This window comes from Tachysurus fulvidraco, chromosome 8, assembly GCF_022655615.1.
Source record: "Tachysurus fulvidraco isolate hzauxx_2018 chromosome 8, HZAU_PFXX_2.0, whole genome shotgun sequence".
NCBI lineage: Eukaryota > Metazoa > Chordata > Actinopteri > Siluriformes > Bagridae > Tachysurus > Tachysurus fulvidraco.
In genome coordinates this window covers 21,278,582-21,300,312 of record NC_062525.1, presented here as the reverse complement: position 1 = coordinate 21,300,312, position 21,731 = coordinate 21,278,582, and the positions used below count along the sequence as shown (strand labels likewise).

The window sequence follows — 21,731 nt, the reverse complement described above, 5'->3', positions numbered from 1 at the left end:
ATCGAACTTGTGTGATTTAATAAACTCTAGGGTTTACTTCTATTTCCTGGGTGTAACCCTCCCAGGTGGCGTAGTCGAATTTGTTACAAGTAGATCAATTTGAGCTTGTGTGTGACAAGCTGTACTGCTCAGCCCTACCATCCCCCCTCCCGCCACAATAACATCTATTAAACATTGTGTCTTTAAAGCAGAAAGAAGATAAGCACTGCACTTCAATTCTAATAAAGAAGCTGCAAAGGAAAGACAGCAAGATCTGAAAGTTGAAGAAAGAAGCAAGTTGCATCTTAAATATCAATAGAAAAAAAGAACATCTAGAAACATAAAAAAATGGACAAGAAGAAAGAACCCATGAGTAATGAAGAAGCCATCAACAAAGAGGGCAGTGGGCTCTATCGTTTACCTCTGGTTGATGTGCAAGGCATACCTCTTAGGAGGCTGATCGCTCAAAACTGGAGCTCCGTTTGTGCTTTTCGCCCAGATCCATCAGATATGCTCATCTCCACGTACCCTAAAGCAGGTAAAAAGACTGAGGCCTCATAAATGATAAGTTTGTCAATCAGGTTGTAGAAGGCACTGTCTCTGGAAGCTTCAGGAAGTAATGATCGATTTAATTCAGAATGTAACACTCATAATGTGTGCAGATCAATGCTTGATAATACATCTAAATAGAAACTCATATGGTGGTGTACCCACACCACAGTTTAGAACATTTCTATAACGACACATTTAATCTGTCCTTCACCACAGCAAGCTACATCAAGCATCGCCTTAGTTCAGGCAGGCCACGTCGTCAAGCGTGCATCAGCGGTGACACGCGCTTGATTCCTGCACGGTTCCATAGAGACAGCGGTGCGGACAGATACATTTTGGGCGCTGTGGCTTATTAAATATATGATAAATAGTCAAAGTTTTTCTGCGTGAGAAATACGATGTGTGGTGGGAGGGCGTGACAAAAGACCAAAATGCGTGACTGTTACTCGCAATGCGTGACACTTGACAACCCTGCATGTTCTGCTATGTTTTGCTATGCATGTCACGATGGGTCATGCTATGCTATGCTTGCTATGCTATGTTACGTTATGCTAGGTAATGCTATGCCTCGATATGCCTTGCTAGTCTAGTTTATGCTATGCCACGCCATGTTCCGTTACATTATGCTAGGTTATGCTGTGCCTTGCTAGGCTATATGTTATGTTATTCTAGGTTATGCTACGCCTTGCTAGGCTATGTTACGTTATGGTAGGTTATGCTGTTTCTTGCTAGGCTATGTTATGTTACGTTTTGCTATGCCTTGCAAGTCCATGTTATGTTCTGTTACGTAATGCATACCTCGCTAGGTTGTTATGATACGTTATGCTATGCTATGCTAGGCGTTATGCTACGTTATGTTATGCTATGCCTTGCGTTATGTTACGTCATGTTAGGCTATGTTATGTTACGTCATGTTAGTCTATGTCATGCTAGGTTATGTTATTCCTCTCCCCAATTTTTCCTGTTTTATGCATCGGGTGACATGCTATCCAGTTCATTAAAACAGTCAATAAGCGGCATGGCTGGGCAAAGCCGACATCGTAGATGCCTTAAAAAAAGAACACCAAAAAAGTTGGTAGTCACAGCGTCCTCAGAAGATTCTACACCTGCACTATAAAAAGCATCCTGACGGGCTGCACCATAAAGAAAACATATATTCAAACTCAGTTTGCTACACTCTGATTTATTCTGCACATTGATCTGCACATTGATCACATTGAGTCTTGCCTTTTATCTGTCCACACGATGTCACAAAGTTCAAAACATTGTGTGTGTGTGTGTGCGTGTGTGTTTGAATGGGAAACGTTTTGGGAACATTTACAGATACATATTGGTCCACCTCCGAGAAAATTTTTTTACTTGAACCAGGGACATTGTGGGAAGACATGATTTTAACAGAAATAAAGATTCCAAAACGAGAAAAAGATTTTGCATCTTTCAACATAATTCAGTTAATTAATGGTTAAAAGCCCCAAGTACACTAACAAAAGACATAATGCAAAGTGTAAAATAAGAATCTCAGAAGCAACAGCAAATATAGGGGAACCATTTACAATATTTAGAATGTAAAACTTATGATCTATACAGTGAAATGATAATACATCACAGTAATACAACCACAACAAAGTTTAAAATATTTCTAGAACAACAGCTGTTTTTGCCTCTTACCCCACAGCAAGCTACTTAATGATTACAGTTGTTTATTTATATGACACATCACACAGCTTCTTTCCAAAAGCAGAAGTTTCCATCATCCCTCAACCAACAGCAGATTAATAACCCTGCTATAATTGTTTAAGAGTTTAGATGCTCTTGTCACTGTCTGGGTGTTGCCAACTAATTTTCACTGTATTTTATACAATGACAATAAAGTACCTTATCTTCCGTACTTTTATCTTATTTATAGGTATATTTAATGTTGTAATGCCCAGGAAACAAGTTGTATCATCTTTTTTTTCTCTGTTTAGAAGTTCATAAGACGAAAAACAAACAAAAACTGCATTCCTTTGTTAGAAAACGTAAATTTACCTTTGTTACAAAGTGCTAATGTTGGATACTCCTTCCATAAATGTATCCATACAGAAAAGGTTTAAAGTCTGTTTAAGTCCCAGCAAATGAGCTATTAATATAGAAACAATAACATATTAAAAAGAGTGTCTTAATATAAACCTAGCATCTACGTTACAACCGACTGTTCAGTATGCCAGGTTTCCTCAAAATATCAGAAAACTATTCCAGAATGATTATCTTTCTTTATCGGAAATGGAACATCTAGAAATCTGTACAAATGTTCTTGTGCAAATTGTTAAACAAAAGGGAAGCTTAAAAGACAAAGTGTCACATATTTGCCACAAAGTTTGGTTTGCTTTTAGAATGATTCACCAATGTTTACTCACAGGTCAACAAAATCCATTTGAGTTGCACAGCTAGTCTGAGGCTTTCTTTTTCCTATTTTAGGAGATCTGTTATCACCACGATTTCCTGTGTGAACCACCTCTTGACAACCCAGAAAGCACAGGTTGCAAGGTTGCAATGGGAATTTTCCAAAATGTATTTGTATCTACATGGTCACTCATACCTCATGAGCACCACATCAAGACTATTCAGGTGTGGTTGTATGCACCTACAGTATTGGCTATGAAAACAGAAAAAACATGGTTCCTGTTCAACCTAAGCCTATTGTAGACATGGGTTTGGTGCCCAAAGTTGATGGCTCATTCCATTTTTTTGTGTGGACTTTAGAAAAGTCAATGCCGTGTAAATGACACACCCAATGCCAAATATTGATAACTGGCTTTTGGATAAATTAGCACCTAAAATTGACAAGAATGGTAAAAAAAAGAGTGCCAGAGCTGTATGAACCAGCTTTTACTTGAAAAATACAAACTGGTTCATACAGCTCTGGCACTCTCTTTAAAAAAAAAAGAAGAAGAAGAAAAAAAAATCTGTTCTGATTAAATCTACTCTATTGTTTCCTCTGCATGAATGATGCATTGAAATCATCAGTTTGAGGTGGTCCACAGGCCTGGGGTGCAGATGCAGGTGGTATTTTCCTCTCTCACCATGGAAAAGGGAGTTTGCTGCAGTTGTCTGGTGAGGTTTGTGATAGTGGGGCATCAGCAGCAAAAAGAAAGGAAGCTGGTTGAAACAACAGGTGAAGTGCGATTATTCTCACCTGTGTGTGATCATGACCAGTTTACATAAATGTGCTTTGTTTGTCCATTCAGGAATGAATGTTACCAACCAGAAGGGGAGTGTCAATTTTTTAGAGGTTGCATATAAGACACATAGACCAACACAAACATACACACAGAGCTTGAAGACTGTTGGAATCTTACCCAGGGTGAACATGACAAAATATTGAGACTGTGTTTTATTTAGCTTGTTTGAGTTGTTGAAAGTGCAATGAAATGTGCTAATTGAAAAATAAGATGATCCCCAAAGGTCTGTCAATGTCTGTCTATCGACTGAATCCTCCTTCCCACTCACTTTAACACACACATTGGGTCCTACATATGACTATGGTCATGTATTCATCCATGAAACAGGTACCACATGGACCCAGGAAATAGTGGATCTGCTGCTCCATAATGGAGATGCTGATATTTGCAAGAGAGCTCCAACTACTGTGCGCATCCCTTTTCTAGAGATCAATTCTCATCCCCCAAATCCATCAGGTAAAAATACATGGTCAAAAAATGTACATCCATTAAATCTACTAAAGCAAGCATTCCTTACTAAATTCTGAAATCTAACATTTACAAACTTTCTTAATAACAGTGATAATCACTACCATATATGGGCTTCCCAACATTATTGCCACAAAGTTGGAAGCACACATTGAATGTCTTTGTATAAAGAATTATGGCCTCCCTACTCTGGAGCTAAGGGCTCCAAACCTGTTCCAGTGTAACAATATTCCTGAGCACAATGTCCATAAACACATGGGTTGATGTGGAAGAACTTGATTAGCCTGTACACAACCTTAACCTTAATGACATCAAATATCTCACTGATGCTTCTTGTGGTTAAATGAGCAAGCCCCTACAGCAAAGTGGGACTGAATCTGTAATGGGATAGGAAGGTGTTTACATACATTTTTCAGAATAGTGTACCAGTGGGCTTACACATTGCTGACTTTCTCTCTAACATTATGCACAATTGTGGCATTCAAAAATTGTTGAAATTTTACGCACATGAGTAGATAAGGGCATCACACAACTTCAACACATCCTCCTTAATAACAACTTGGCACCATTTTCCCACTTGTTCCAGAAATACGGCATTGGGAGTAATTGTTTTTTGGAATATTTACAAATCAAATCATCCATTCAATCAAAAATTGACACTCAGAGTATTAATCTAGACCTTTCGCCTCCAATTTCAGAACTAATTAATATAACCCCCCCCCCCCCCCCCAAAAAAAAAAATTACTCTCCAAAATATATAAAATAATATCCAAATCAGACAACACATTAAGCCTACCCAATACTAAATAGGAATCAGACTTATCTATTGCTCCCAATTCCGCTTTCTGGACACAAATCTGCAAAAATATCTACTTCATGACAAAAAAACGCCAACTTACAACTTATACAGTATAAAGTACTTCATAGATTTCACCTAACTGGACAGAAATTATTTAAAATGGGTTTTACTTCAGAAACATGCTCACATTGCACACAAAACACCCCAGATACATATTTACACGCTATTTGGCAATGCACTGCGGTTAAAACATTCTGGGAAAACGTTATCGACTCACTATCCAACCTTATGGGTTGTCACATCCCGCTGACTCCCTCCCTCTGTATATTAGGTGACATATCCATAATCAATTTAAACAGTACAAACAGTCAATTACTCCTAGTGGCTCTAACTATCGCCAAGAAAACTATCCTCATGAACTGGAAATCGAGGAACGCCATACACATTACAACTTGGAAAAATTTACTAATAGAGTACATCTCCATGGAAAACTTGTCTACCGCCACTCAAAATAATACATCAGAATTACACCCGTCTTGGTTATCTCTCTTTAACTTCAAACAGTCATGAATCCACTGACCTTCTTTGTCTGAAGCCATCCTCAATGATACACCATCAATAATCACATCAATAATCACACATGATTGGGAGGAGGGAGGGTCAGGAAGAGGCAGCAACACAGACTAATAAATATAAATTAAATACTTATTATATTTAAAGCTCTCTCTCTCTTTCCCTTTTTCGCTGCTTCTGGACCCTGGTTGGCTGTGGCATACTAGTCCCTGCCATGTGCAGTTCTGATTAGTCGTGGGTGGGTGCGATGTGGGGCTGGGGGCATTCTACTTTCACCCTCCAGCTTGAACTTCTGTCTGATATTTCTTGTCTCCGGCTGGCCCAGCATTTGTCCCGCTGTTTTAATGCATCACATATTAGATGAGGTGCACACACATTCATTTGGAGCATAATAATATATGTATTAAAAAAAAAAATACATAGGGTAAGTGTGTCGTGTGCACATACATAGGGTAAGTGTGGCACGGGCGTGGTGGCCTGGACTTTGCACTGGGCTGGTTCCATGCTACACGCCATGCTTTTTTAATGCATTATACATTAGTTGACAAACATATCATGAGTATAAAAATGAAAGCAGCCATATTTATTCCACAAAAAAAAAAAAAAAAAAAAAAAAAAAAAAACGTATAAAAACACACAAACAGGTTAAGCGTGGCATGTGCGGGACGGCTGGGGACGGGTATGGATTTTGGGACCATGGATCCCACAGCACTACACCTTGATAGCCCGTTGTAATATGTCGCCGGCGTCTATGCTATGCCATGGCCATGAGGGTTATCAGCGGCAGCTTTATAATACCTTATCATTAATAGTTGTATCAATATTACCGTTATAATTATTATTATTATTATTATTATTATTATTATTATTATTATTATTGCTATTATAACTACTACTATTATCATTACTATTAATGGCTGTAGAAGCATTATTTTTGCTATTACTACTACTAGTTCTATTGGTCCTCTTTCTGATCCTTTAACCTCCCCTTCATTCTGGATGAAATTAGTATATTTGTAAATATATTAATCACTGCTACTACTACTGCTAATACTATTATTACTATTTCTTATTAATTGGATTTTTCAATATTATTATTATTATTATTATTATTATTATTATTATTATTATTATTATTGATATTACTGTTGATATTGTCACCTTCCTCATACCCAATTTTACATTTACATTTTGTCTTGTGTGATACTATTACTGTATTCATCATTATTATTGTCATTATAATTAATATATTTTCCTCTTTGATTTATGTATGTGTGTATATATATGTATGTATACACACACACACACACACACACACACACACACGTTTTGTTTTGTTCGTCTTCGTATTTGTATTTTGCATCTAATAAAAAAAATAATAATAATTATAATTGTTGAAATCTTACTGCCCACTTGTATTCCAGGACTTGACCTACTAAAAAAAATTAAACCTCCCAGAGCCATCAAGACACACTTACCCATACAGCTAGTACCTGAAGGATTCTGGGAAAATAAATGCAAGGTGAGTGTAAATATTGAATTTATCTCAGCTCATTGCATCTCAGGCTGTAAATGTGGATGTGTAAGTAATTTTTGGCTTGAAGTTGTCTTAAAGGAGATTTTTTTGAACTTTCCATCTGTGGGATTTATCTTCACTAAGGACACAGGAACCATTTTTCTCCATGCTACAGTAAATCACACAATCCCTAATAATTCATACTGTCTCTAAAGTGTGAGATACATAAAATTAGTACACTAGTCTCTTTCATGATTCCAATACAGGAAATTAACTAGGAAATGATTGTTTTGAAGAGATTGTTGGGCACAGCACAGTGAAGTAGGGTGGTTGGTAAACCAGCCAGACAGAGGAGGTTGAAAGCTTCCATCTGCTTCCTCCAAAACATATGAATCCAAACTGACTCACAGGGCAGACAGGGGAGAGAAAGCATATGATATACATCCCAAGAAAAAAAACAAGGCCAATTTTGCTCCTTTGTTTGCTAGGGACAGGTAAGCTACTGCATCACTGGAATTCAATCTCGCATTCTCAGTATTAAAAATGTTAGGTTAACCTCTAGCTTTTTCTGGTACATTAATGACCAACAAAGTCATCAAAAAAAAAAATCCCAAAAAATGGAAGAAATTAGTTATAATAATAATTATTAGCCAGACTCTTCATCTTTCTTAATACACCTATTGTTTTTGCAGGTTATTTATGTGGCTCGAAATGCTAAAGACAACCTTGTCAGCTACTACCACTTTGACCGAATGAATCTGATTCAGCCAGAACCAGGTTCATGGGAAGAATATGTTCAGAAGTTCATGAAGGGAAAATGTGAGACTTGAAAATACTTTTCCCTTTCGAGGGAACTTGATGCTGCGTCAGGGTTGACGCTACGGGAACGCTTCTGTGAGGAAGTTGTGTCTGAAGCTCTGTGTGCACACACGCCAATGTAATGGCTGGGGAAGGACACATGACGAAGTGATTACGCACCAGTAAGTCCATATAAGGGCATCTATGTCACATTACTCCAGCATCTTTGTATTCAAGGAAGCACTCTGTGTATGTGTGTCAATTGTTTGTCTTGTCTGTCTAGTGCAGGGATAGAAAAAAATATATATATATTTTAGGGAAAGCTAGGCAAGAAAAACAATAATATGTTGCGATCTAAGAGATTTTAAGAGATGCGTGCATCCGTGCCCCAACTTTATCACGGGAGACAACACGCACTCTCTTTGCGTTGTTTGTTTGGGAGAATAGCATGCCCGGTCGGCTCTCGAGAAAGCCAGCTGCATGCATTGTGAGGGATTCCCTCTGCATTCTCTCGATCCCGCCTGCTTGTATTTTCAGCTTCGGCTGCACCTCGTAGTTTGGGTCCCACGTCCGCATGGCGGCTTCGATCATGGGGCTTGCAGATTGAGTTAGCGGAAGCGGAGCAAGAGACGGGTGTTACCCTTTCTCTTGCCCTCATCCCTGACTCTGTTCGCTCAGTTTTCGTTTCAGGAGCTCGTGCTGCGATTTCTCCTGACCATGAAGAGAGCATGCTGCTTTCCGTGTCGGGCTCTGCTTGATGCTGATGGGGAGGGGCTTTCCCCCTCTGAAAAGCCAACACATAAGTGGTGTTCAAAGAGCTCCTCGAGGTGGTGACACGAGCTATGTTTAGGTTAAAATCATATTGGCCTGAAGAGGGAGTTAATGTTGTCCGTTCTAAGCTAGACGACAACTTTCTAACTTCAGGCCGCAGGCCACCTTCACACAGGCAGATGCTGTTTTTCCCAGACCTGTGTCGAGGTCTTGGAGAAATCCATTTTCAACGCATATATTTTTTCTCCTGCCATGTCTATTCAGCCATTATAGGGTTTGAAAGCCATGGGTATGGGGCAATGCCTGGGATTGAAGAGACAATAATGGGCTATCTCTCACCTACATCGCCCACATGGAGGAAACCTGCCTTCCATGCAAGCCTTGTAGGACTACTTCAGCCATTGTGAGAAAGGCCTACATGACATCAGACCAAGCAGGTGCGGCCCTGAAAACCATGGCAGTTTTGCAGGCCTACCGGGTTGACCTGCTGACAGAGCTCGACGGTGGCCAGGGGTTGGGACCTCAGCTGGTATCTGAGCTCCCACGAGCCACTGACTTTGTGCTCCGTGCCACAAAGCAGATGGGCCGCTCCATAGTCCATGCAATGGCTGCGCTGGTTGCCACGGAGAGGCACCTGTGGCTCAATATAACTGATATTAAAGATAAGGATAGGTCCTCTCTCTTGGACGCACCAGTGTAATCTCAGGGCTTGTTTGGCGATGCAGTGAGTACTGTTGTCGACAGACACCAGTAGGTAAAATGCCAGTCGGCGGCTTTCAGGGAGTTTCTCCCTCGTCGCAATGAGCAGCCTGGGTCATAATCCAGCTGCACCCAACCCCCTCCTAGCTCAGTCAGGGCAGTAAGGAGGGTTAGTGTGGCTGCCCATGCCCCCCTTTATAAGACTAGGGAGGCTGGTCAGCCTATCCGGCCCAGACCCAATGCCTGAGGGCTCTAGGAGCATCCCATTCAGGAACCCCTCTGGCGTTTTGGGGAGCAGTAGGGTCTGTGCCTGCTCTTCTTCCTTGCACAGATCTTCCTGGATTAGCACCTGCCAGTGTGCTGTTTCAGGGCACCCGGGAGGTCTCGCTAGGTTGACACCATTATCAGACAACCAGGCAGCGTGGAAACTTCTGCCAGGTGCGTCTCAGTGGGTCCTGGGTACTGTAGAAAAGGCTACAGGATCCAGTTCTCCTCCCATCCTCCGTGTTTTCAGGGTGTCTTGCCCAAGATTGTTGGCAGGCACCAGGCGGTGTTCCTCCAAGAGGAACTTCTCTTGCTCCTGAGGAAAGGGGCCATAGAGCATGTTCCCCTTCCTGAGCGGGACTCCGGCTTTACAGCCGATATTTCGCTAGAAGGACAAGGGCTGCATCCGAATTTGGACCTGCAGGCTCTGAACTGTACTCTGAAGACTTACAAGTTCAAAATGTTCACACTCTAGGTTATCGTGTCCCAGATCAGGTCCAAAGACTGGTTTGTGATGATCGACCTTGAGGACGCTTATTTTCACATAGGCATTCTGCCAGAGCACAGAAGGTTCCTCAGGTTCACTTTTGGGGTAGAAGTGTACCAGTATTGTGTTCTTCCTTTTGGCCTAGCCCTTTCACCACGCACGTTTACAAAGTGCATGGACGCTGCCCTGGCACCGGTGGGTCTCCAGGGCATCCATGTACTGAATTACCTGGACTACTGGCTCATTTTGGCCCAGTCGAAGGCTATGGCGGCCAGTCATCGAGATGCTGTGCTTGCCCATATGAGGTCTATGGGTCTCAGGTTGAACCCAGAAAAATGTGTGCTTTCTCCTTCTCAGAGAACCACCTTTCTGGGGGTAGTTTGGGACTCCACCACGATGCAGGCACATCTGTCTCACCCTCGGGTGGCTTCCCTCTTCTCAGAGGTGAAAGCTATTCGGCTAGGTCGAGGCCTCTCTGTCACCGAGGCACAGAGGGTGCTCGGCCTCATGTCGGCAGCAGCCATCGTTATCCCTTTGGGTCTGCTTCACATGAGGCTATTTTAGCTCTGGCTCAAGGGTGCGGGCTTTCATCCTCGCAGACATCCCCTCAGGGTTATAAGGGTTACGCGCTGTGGGCTTTGTATCTTCTTATGTGGAAAAGACCCTGGTTCCTGGCCATGGGTCCCAATCTAGGGCCTTGGATGGCCGTCCTGCCCAGGGTCTTTGGGAGGGCCCCTATCTCTCATGGCACCTAAACTGCCTGGAGATGAGGGCTGTGTATCTAGCATTGAAACACTTTCTTCCACACCTCAGTGGCTGCCATGTCTTAGTACAGACAGACAGCACTGCGGTGGTTCGCTATATCCAATCATCAGTGCGGTCTGCATTTACACCCCCTTTTCAGGTTGGCACAGCAGATTCTGCTCTGGGCAGAGACCAGGTTCTTTTTTGCTGAGAGCAATTTTCATTCCAGGGCATGTAAATTGGGAGGCAGACTTCCTGTCGAAGCAGGTGCTGAGGTCCGGGGAGTGACATCTCCACCCCCACATGGTGGAACGAATTTGGCAGATTTTTGGCTGGGTAGAAGTGGATCTGTTCACCTCCAAGGAGTCGACCCACTGTCCGCCATGGCTTTCCCTCTCTCATCCGGCCCCTTTGGGACTGGATGCCTGGGAATGGACGTGGCCGAGACTCTTTCTTTAAGCCTTGCCCCCAGTAACACTTTGCCCTCTTGAGTTGATTCACGGTCCTAGCCTCCCTCCTGAACAGCACTCCATAGGAGGTTCCCGTCAGGGAGGATATCCTCTCTCAGGTGCAGGGGGCAATATTACACCCCCGCCCTGAGATGTGGAAGTGGTCCCTGAGTGGGATCAGTTCCTAGAGGCAGGACTCTCATCTGAGGTGACCGAGAGTCTACTGAATGCTAGGGTCCCTCCACTAGGAAGCTATATGCTCTGAAGTGGAGGCTTTTTTACCTCTGGTGTGATGAACACTGTCAGGATCAAGTTCACTGCCCGGTCGGTACAATGCTGGAGTTCCTGCAGTCTTGTTTTTCTCGGGGCCTGTCCCCATCTGCTTTAAAGGTGTATGTGGCCACCATCACTGCGAATCATGAACCTCTCCTCAGGACGGCACCCTTTGGTCTCTCGCTTTCTGCATGGTGTCAGGTGGCTGAGGCCTTCCTGCAGACCGTGACTTCCTTCCTGAGTTCTCTCTTGGTCATGGAGGGGCTGCTGGAAGCCCCCTTGGAGCCCATGGAGTCAGCCTTTGAGAAGTTTCTGACCCTGAAGTTGGCTCTGCTCCCAGCCTTGGCCTCTCTCAAAAGAGTGAGGGATTTGCAGTCCATTGGCCCTGCCAGCCTAGAATACTTCCCCTGGCATGTCCAAGCCTATTCTTCACCCCAGGGCAGGATATGTCCCAAAGGTGCCCAGGATGGCTGGCTGTCCAGTCATACTGTGGGCCTTCTGTCCCCTGCCCCATGAGTCGGCCGAACAGGAGAGGCATGCATTTGCTTTGGCCAGTAAGGGCCTTGAGGACTTAGGTCCACTACCCTAGCTCATGGAATAACTCCTCCGCCCTTTTTGTCTGTTTTGGGGGTTTGGAATAAGGGTAATACGGTTTACAAGCAGCATAATGTGACAAAGATGCCCTTATTTGGACTTAAAGGCACGTAATCACTTCGTCACATGTCCTTCCCGAGCCATTAAATTGGCGTGTGCACACAGAGCTTCAGACTTCCTCGCAGAAGCGCTCCCATAGCATCAGCCCCGATGCAGCATCTAGGTCCCTTCTCAGGGAACCGGGTTGCATACGTAACCTGGTGTAGTTTCTCATTCTTTTATGCATTGTTTGTACAGAGGCTGAAAATTACATTTCTTCACTAATATGTTTCCAGTGGCCTGGGGCTCTTGGTATGACCATGTGAAAGGTTACTGGAAAGAAAAAGAGAAGAGGAATATTCTTTACCTTTTCTATGAGGATATGAAAGAGGTAGGTGAGTTTTTCAATGTCTCTCAGCCAGTGATATGATGTAGTGTTCACAATATGTTCTATATATATGAAAATGTATGCTTAGGTTAGGGATACTCCAAATTTCTGGCACAAGTGACACAAAAATATTATTTATTGTTCATTTGAACTTGTATAGGTTGATTTTCATACCCATTATTTACTCAGTTTTGTTCTAAATTCAGAACCCTCGCAGAGAAATAGTGAAAATAATGGGGTACTTGGACCTGTCACTATCTGATGCCATTATTGATAAGATTGTGAAGTTGACATCCTTTAAAGTTATGAAGGACAACCCAATGGCCAACTACTCATTCATGCCAAAGGAAATGTATGACCAGTCCATCTCTACTTTCATGAGAAAAGGTCTGAATGTATAACGTTAATAACATTTCTCCTGTTTCTGCCAAAGTCACTGTCACATTAACATATAATTATTGTGTTTCTTTTTCACAGGGGAGGTTGGAGACTGGACCAACTACTTCACACCAGCTCAGTCCCAGATGTTTGATGAGGACTATGCCAGAAAAATGGCTGACATGGACATTCCTTTTCGCACCAAAATATGAAAAACGTCAAGAAGAATCAAAACCTGCACTTTAAGATGAATCAAAAATCAATCAAAATGTCAAATTTTGCTGATTTATGCTCCTGTACAAACAACCTGTACAAACATTATTCATTTTTGACTGCATTTTGATCTGAACTTGATAGGGCAAAATATTTGACTGTAAATATATAATGTTCTAAAATTAACCAATAATGTGGAATGAGATATGCCATGCAGCATATATATTATAAAATGCAATCAATAACAAGTGCACCAAACCAAAGCAGAAAGACCTCCTAACCAAAGACAGCACCATTTTTGGCAAAAGTTTTTAAAAATTGTTTGATGTATAATCATTTACAGCATTGTTGACCCGAACAATTAATACATAAGATATATTTACATTTACATTTACATTTACAGCATTTGGCAGACGCCCTTATCCAGAGTGACGTACATAAGTGCTTAAATCTCTAACACTGAATACATTAATGCTGGTCCACTAGGTTACATACTTAAGATACCATGAGTTTAAAACATTTGTTCAAAGTTACAATGAAAAAAAGTGTCAAAGGGTTTTTTTTTTGTTTGTTTGTTTTTTGTTTTTTTTTTAAATGCAAAGGATAAGGAACGAAGTGCTAGTTGAAGTGCTTCCTGAATAAGTAGGTCTTCAACCGCCGCTTGAAAATAGCCAGTGACTCAGCTGTCCGGACCTCTAGGGGAAGTTCATTCCACCACCTTGGTGCCAGTACAGAGAAGAGTCTTGTAGTATACTTGCCTCTTACCCTGAGAGATGGTGGAACCAGTCGAGCAGTGCTGGTAGATCGGAGGTTGCGGGGTGCAGTGCGAGGAATGATGAGGGCTTTGAGGTAAGAGGGAGCTGGTCCATTTTTGGCTTTGTAGGTCAGCATCAGTGTTTTGAACCGGATGCGTGCAGCTACCGGAAGCCAGTGGAGGGATCGCAGCAGCGGGGTGGTATGCGAGAACTTTGGCAGGTTGAAAACAAGCTGGGCAGCTGCATTTTGGATCATTTGCAGAGGACGGATTGCGTTCATAGGTAGACCTGCCAGCAGTGCATTGCAGTAATCCAGTCTAGAAATGACAAGAGACTGAACAAGTACCTGGGCAGTCTGTGTGGACAAAAATGGCCGAATCCTTCTAGTGTTGTAGAGAAGAAACCAACATGAGCGAGTCACATTTGCAACATGAGAGGAAAAGGACAGTTGATTGTCCATGGTTACCCCAAGGTTGCGAGCTGTGGCTGAAGGGGAGATCAGCTCGTTGTGCAAGGATATAGCAAAATCGTGACCTGGGGATGAATCACCTGGGATGAACAGCAGTTCAGTTTTGCTAGGATTGAGCTTTAACTGATGAGCAGTCATCCATGATGAAATTTCTGCCAGACATGCTGAGATCCGGTCAGAAGCTGTGGCAACTGAGGGTGGGAAAGAGAAAATAAGTTGTGTATCATCAGCATAGCAGTGGTAAGAGAACCCATGTGATGAAATAACTTCACCAAGAGAGTGAGTATACAAGGAGAAAAGAAGAGGACCATGTACTGAGCCCTGTGGGACGCCAGTGGAGAGTCTGCGTGGAGCAGATGTCACTCCCCTCCATGTTACTTGATATGAGCGTCCTTCCAGGTAGGAGGCAAACCATTCCCAAGCTGATCCGCAAATCCCAAGACTCTTGAGGGAGGATAAGAGAGTCTTGTGGTTGACCGTATCGAACGCTGCTGAAAGGTCAAGGAGGATAAGGACGGATGATAGTTTGGCTGATCTAGCAGTATGTAGCTTCTCAGAGACATCCAAAAGGGCTGTCTCTGTAGAGTGAGCTGCTTTAAAGCCAGACTGTTTGGGATCTTGGTGGTTGTTCTGTGAGAGATAGACAGACAGTTGATTATAGACAATGCGTTCAAGAATTTTTGAAAGAAATGAGAGAAGTGATACCGGTCTGTAGTTACTGATGTCTGATGGATCCAGAGCAGGTTTCTTTAGGATGGGAATAACCCTTGCTCTCTTGAAAGTAGTTGGTACCTGACCAGATACTATGGATCTATTGACGATAGTGGAAATGAAGGGCAAGAGGTCTTGTGAGATGGTCTGGAGCATAGTGGTAGGGAGTGGATCCAATGGGCAGGTTGTGGAATTTCCAAGGGTCATGTGAGGAAGCTTCAAGCTTTTATATAACATAAGCTTTTATCTAATATAATATAAACAATTGTGCTTGGTGCACCTCATTTCCTCATGTTCAATAAAAAAACGGGAAGTGAATACATTTAAAAAAAAATGACACTTCATATACTTTTTCTTTTTATACATTTAATGTTGTGAAACGTTGGCGGAACAAGTCCGTTCTTGTTATCACTTAGTATAGCAACTATAAACAGTCGTTCCCTCATCATCGTCTTTTTTTTCTTGATACGACAAAAAAATGCATATTGTCATGTTACAGAGAAACTGCAAAAGTGTAACCTCTGCCTTGAAGACCTTCTGAGTGTCAGAAAAGCTAATGCTACAGCTTTATGTGCGACTGGTACAAAGCACTGACAATGGAGACTCCTTCCATAAATGTTAAACAAATATTAAATATTGTTTCACTGAACAACGGCTGTGCTACTGTTTCTGTTATATAAAAAAATCTTTTGACTTCTGTCTAATAAAACTTGATGTTCAATTGATTTTGATGTTTAATTAAAGATAAACCATCAAGCAGACCCATTCTAATGATATTTCTGTATCCACAACCAATTATGCTGAATATGTTTTATGTGACCAAAATGATAAAGTTATGGTTAGATTTAAGAATAAAATGAATCATAAGTCAAACACTAATTTGGAACCGTTTCCCTATATATTAATTTAATTATTTCCATAAACAGTTTTTTTAAATAGATTTTCTGAGATGAGATTTTCTATCAGTCAGTTTTAAAGAAATGACTACAAAATAAAAACAAGCTGCAGCACAACAGCAACAGCAACAGTGTCACTGCATTGCATTTAACAATTGAAAACAAAATAATCCGCATTGCATCCAGCCATCTATCTCTTTTTCTCTTCTTTTTTAAAAACACACACACATACACACACACACACACATACAAATGTTCAAGAACTACACAAATCTGAACAAATCACAGAACTTTTTGGATACCTTGCTTTCGTTACCTGGTAACTGAGGGAGGGAACTGGTTTAGGCTGTAAGCAAATAGAAGAATTACAGAAAGGATGATGGGCTGAAAGTGGGTAAGATAGTTCAAATGGAATGATGGAATGAGGATGGAATATATTTAGTGATAGATAGATAGATAGATAGATAGATAGATAGATAGATAGATAGATAGATAGATAGATAGATAGATAGATAGATTAGCTGTTAGCTCGGCTACCGCTAGTACAAGCTCTCGCATCTTCCACATTTTCATTTCACAGACTGGAGTGAGAGGCAGGGAGTTGACCTGCTCAGTCCAGTGGCTCGCTCCCACCCTGCTCTCCTCCATGTCCTTTCTCATCTTTTAGAAACAAGTGATATACAATAAATAAATCAATAAACAGGTTAAATAGTCCGCTTCTAGCCGGCTAGCCCAACTAGCCTATTAGCTCGGCTACCGCTACCACAATCTGTTGTACTTGCTCTGTAACACCATGCCGGTTACGTCTCTGCCTTTGAGTGCAGGTGAGGCGCATTGGAGCTGCACTCGGTAGAACTCCAGCTGGTTGCTGTGGAGAAGCAGATCCGCGAACTACAGGTGAAGCAGGCCGAGCTGCGGGAGCGGAAAGCCACGCTGGAAGCTCCCTGGTCGGTCGCTCACCTGTCTCAGGTAAACTCCCAGGATGTAGTTACCACTCCCTCCACCTCTACCCCGCGTGTTTCTCTGTCCAGGCCCAACACACCGATGAAGTGGCCTGCCCAGGAGCCGTTCACTCCGGCGCCAGGACACCGCAGGCCCTGGGTGCAGCAGCGGAGGACGCGTGCCGGTCCCCGGACTAGGACCTCTCCCCCTCCACCCCCGCCGGTCTTCGAGATCCCCACCCGGAACCGCTTTGCCCCCCTTCGCAAGACGGACTGCGACAACATGATCATCGAAGACTCCATCGTCTGCCACGTCCGTGCTACGGTGGCTAAAGGTAAGGCTCGCACTCACTGCTTACCTGGTGCTCGTGTTCTTGATGTCTCTGCACAGGTACCAGTCGTGAGCAGAAACACCAGAGCTTTGGTTCTTCATGTCGGCTCGAATGACACCAGCCTGAGGCAGTCGGAGATCCTGAAGAGGGACTTCAACACCCTGGTGGAGACGGTTCGCAGCACAGCGCCCACGACGAGGATCATCGTGTCTGGACCGCTTCCAACTTACCAGCGAGGAATTGAAAGGTTCAGTAGACTTTTTGCTTTAAATGAATGGTTACAGTCATGGTGTCAGGCTCAGAAACTACTCTTTATCGATAATTGGAATGTTTTCTGGGAGCGGCCCCTGCTATTCCGTGCTGACGGCCTGCACCCCAGCAGAGTTGGAGCTGAGATCCTCTCGGACCACATCTCCAGGGCGCTGAACACCTTCTGACTGGTAAACTACTCTTTAAATTTAAATCTCAATAGCCATCCTTCACCTCAGCACATTGACACAGAAAATGCACACATAGCTCACCCTATAGAAACTGTGTCTGTTCCCCGAGCAGTGAGATCCAAAAGTAAATACACGAGAAGTTCTCGAAATAATCTTACTGTAATTAGACCAGAAAAATGCCAAAGAAACAAACAAAAACAGTTCTTAAGGTTTGGACTTCTGAACATTAGATCTCTTGCACCCAAAGCACTTATTGTAAATGAAATGATCTTAGATAATAGCCTTACTGCACTCTGCCTCACCGAAACGTGGATTAAACCAAATGAATACATCAGTCTAAACGAGTCTACACCATCAGGATATATCTATAAGCACGAGCCTCGTCTGACTGGTCGTGGAGGTGGTGTCGCCACTATCCTTAGTGATTACCTCACTGTTACCCAGAGAACACAGCATAGATTTAGCTCTTTTGAAGTGCTCGTCCTTAATGTTACACTATCGCACATGCACACGAAGAAATCCCTGATGTCTCTTGCTCTAGCGACCGTGTACAGACCCCCAGGGCCCTACACAGTTTTTCTTAGAGAATTCACAGATTTTCTCTCAGACCTATTGGTTAACTTTGACAAAGCATTAATTGTAGGAGACTTTAACATTCATGTTGACGACACAAACAACGCTTTAGGACTCACATTTATGGACTTACTAAACTCACTTGGGCTCAAACAAAACATCACTAGTGCAACTCATCGACGTAACCACACACTAGATTTAATAATATCACACAGAATGTCACTGATATAGATATCATACCTCAAAGTGATGACATCACAGACCATTACCTCATAATGTACACACTACCTATAGAACAGACTAACTGTGTCTCACCACGTTATCGACTCGGTAGAACCTTTATTCCGACCACCAAAGACAGATTCACAAATAACCTGCCTGATCTGTCTGGACTTCTTACTGTACCCTCAAACTCAAACGACCTAGATGCAATGACTAACAGCATAGACGCTATATTCACTAGCACATTAGACATTGCCCCAGTCAGATTACAAAAGGTTAGAGATAAAACACTTGCACAATGGTATAATAGTCATACTCACACCCTCAAGAGGGAGACCCGTAACCTCGAACGGAAATGGAGAAAACCAAAATTAGAGGTGTTTAGAATTGCGTATAAGGACAGTATGTCCAGCTATAGACAGGCTCTAAAAGCTGCTAGGGCTGAGCACCTGAGCAAACTCATAGAAAATAACCAGAACAATCCCAGGTTTTTATTTATCACAGTGGCTAGTTTAACAAAAAATCAGAAATCTGAACACACTATTCCATCACATTTCAGTAGTGAGGACTTTATGAGATTCTTCACTGATAAAATCAAAAGTATCAGGAATAAAATAGGTAACGCTCAACATATGAGAGCAACCAGTGACACAATCTCACCTAAGGCTTTACAGAGCTTTACAAGTACAGGACAGGAAGAGTTAGATAAACTTATTACTTGTAATGTGTCTGTCTGTGTTTTCCCCTTGTTTCTGTCTGCCGTCTCTCCCTGATGTTAATTGTTGACCCCGCCCACCTATCTGTTACCATGGACACTAATTACATTCATTCTCTTCCCCAGGTGTTTTGTCTTAGTCCTTGTCTGTCTCTGTTTTGTGATTGGTTCTCGTTCACCATATATACTCTGTCTGTTCACTTCAATGTTGTTGGTCGTTGTTGGTGTGTGCATGTCCATGTTCCCGTTTCCTGTTTGTTCCGCGTTGCCTGCCTGTTTGTTCGTGTTTTGTTTATTAAAAACCTTAAGCTGCATTTGGATCCTCACTCGCCTTTTGTCTCACCGTGTCACTTCGTGACATTACTACAGCTAAATCAACAACATGTTCACTAGACCCCATCCCAACTAAACTACTGAAAGAAGTGTTACATAAAGCTGGTGAGCCTCTTCTTAATATCATTTACTCCTCGTTATCTTTAGGTTACGTCCCGAAGTCTTTTAAGTTGGCAGTTATTAGGCCACTCATCAAAAAACCTAACTTAGACCCTAATGAACTATCAAATTACAGACCTATCTCACACCTTCCGTTTATGTCTAAAATACTTGAAAAGGTTGTGTCTGTTCAACTGAGCTCCTTCTTACAGGAGAACAACATCCTTGAAGAGTTTCAGTCAGGTTTCAGGCCCCATCATAGCACAGAAACTGCGCTTGTTAAAGTTACAAACGACTTGTTCTTAGCTTCGGACGAAGACTGTATCTTTTAGTATTTTTTAGTTTTTACTATTAGTTCTATTTGACCTTAGTGCTGCATTCGACACTATAGATCACAACATTCTTCTAGATCGCTTACAATATTACACAGGTATTCATGGTCAGGCTTTAAGCTGGTTTAGATCCTACCTGTCTGACCGATACCATTTTGTAGAATTAAATGGTGAATCCTCCAGTTTATTACCAGTTAATTATGGGGTCCCTCAAGGATCAGTTCTAGAACCTCTGCTTTTCTCTATATACATGCTTCCATTAGGGAACATTATTAGAAGACATGGGATTAGTTTCCATTGTTATGCTGATGACACACAGTTATATATCTCATCAAAACCAGATGAAATAGCCACAGTGTCCAAATTAACTCAGTGCCTTAGAGAGATAAAAGACTGGATGAGCTGCAACTTTCTATTGTTAAACTCCGATAAGACAGAAATACTACTCATAGGTCCAAAAACCAGTGCACAGAAACTCTCACAACTTAACTCCCATTTAGAGGGATGTACTGTTACTAGTAGCTCGACAGTGAAAGAACTCTGTGTTATATTAGACAGTAACTTGTCTTTTAAAAATCATATCGCTCATACTACCAAAACAGCCTTCAACATTGCCAAGCTGAGAAACATCCTGTCTGTATCTGATACTGAGAAGCTAGTTCATGCCTTCATGACCTCTAGACTGGACTATTGTAATGCATTACTAGGTGGTTGTCCTGAATCTTTAATAAATAGGTTACAGTTAGTCCAGAATGCAGCTGCCAGAGTTCTCACTAGGACAAGAAAGTATGACCATATAACCCCAATTTTATCATCTCTACACTGGCTACCTGTTAAGTATAGAATTGACTACAAACTGCTGCTACTTACGTACAAGGCTCTTAATGGTTTAGCTCCCATGTATCTAACTAGTCTTCTAACACGTTACAATCCTTCACGCTCTCTGAGATCACAAAACTCAGGACTTCTGGTAGTTCCCAGAATATCTAAGTCTACTAAAGGTGGTAGAGCATTTTCTTATTTAGCTCCCAAACTTTGGAATAGTCTTCCTGATAGTGTTCGGGGCGCAGACACACTTTCCCAGTTTAAATGTAGATTAAAAACTCATCTCTTTAATCAGGCGTACACATAATACATCCCATAATATCATGCACCAGTACATCAGACCAGCACATTTTTATGAACAGCAGATATGTTAATCCCTTTCCACTGCTTCTCTCTTTGTACCTATCCCGAGGCATCCAGACACTGTACCAGCTCCAAACGTCCTCTGTGGGATGAAGCCTTTGGACGTCCACTGAGCCGAGGCCGACTCTAAGAATCCTGAGACATCTCCAGTTAGACTCTGTGGTACTCAGGAGATCAGAAGTCCTTGAACCTTACACCAATACAACATTTAACTGACTGTATATTACAATCACACCCCAGTGTCACCTATATGAGGATGGGTTCCCCCTTGAGTCCGGTTCCTCTCAAGGTTTCTTCCTTTACCAATTTAAGGGAGTTTTTCCTTGCCACTGCCTGAGTCACCTCAGACTTGCTCATAGGGGAATAAATACATACACACTGTGAACTATATACAACTAATAATAATCTAGAATTTTTATTCTGTTAATTCTTATTTCTTTTATTATTCGTTAATTCCTTTATCATTAATTATGTTTACCTTCTGCTCTGTGTTTGTTCTGTAAAGCTGCTTTGAGACAAT

General features: G+C 42.2%; 2 protein-coding genes across 4 annotated transcripts in view; both read left to right on the top strand.

Moving 5' to 3' along the window:
* Positions 1-21,731, top strand: part of LOC113662211 (alpha-tectorin-like) — a 36,137-nt gene that overhangs the window by 8,619 nt on the left and 5,787 nt on the right. The window lies entirely within an intron of this gene.
* On the top strand, positions 12-13,577 carry LOC113650670 (sulfotransferase 1 family member D1-like). 3 transcript variants are annotated; one of them, XM_027159117.2, is made up of 7 exons: positions 15-517; positions 4,080-4,208; positions 7,017-7,114; positions 7,801-7,927; positions 12,523-12,617; positions 12,821-13,001; positions 13,092-13,577. In XM_027159117.2, the coding sequence occupies exons 1-7, from the start codon at positions 328-330 to the stop codon at positions 13,202-13,204; spliced, it is 933 nt and encodes a 310-aa protein (XP_027014918.1). In that variant the 5' UTR covers positions 15-327; the 3' UTR covers positions 13,205-13,577. The 3 variants fall into 3 exon arrangements, with proteins under 3 accessions (XP_047673817.1, XP_027014918.1, XP_047673816.1); XM_047817861.1 differs by lacking the exon at positions 12,821-13,001 and having other exon boundaries at positions 12-517; XM_047817860.1 differs by lacking the exon at positions 4,080-4,208 and having other exon boundaries at positions 17-517.

Excerpts from the sequence above, each read along its gene's own strand:
- LOC113650670 (XM_027159117.2), top strand. The coding sequence starts at position 328 with ATGGACAAGAAGAAAGAACCCATGAGTAATGAAGAAGCCATCAACAAA. Across the intron at positions 518-4,079 it reads CTCCACGTACCCTAAAGCAG|GTACCACATGGACCCAGGAA; the intron begins GTAAAAAGACTG and ends TCCATGAAACAG. Across the intron at positions 4,209-7,016 it reads TCATCCCCCAAATCCATCAG|GACTTGACCTACTAAAAAAA; the intron begins GTAAAAATACAT and ends CTTGTATTCCAG.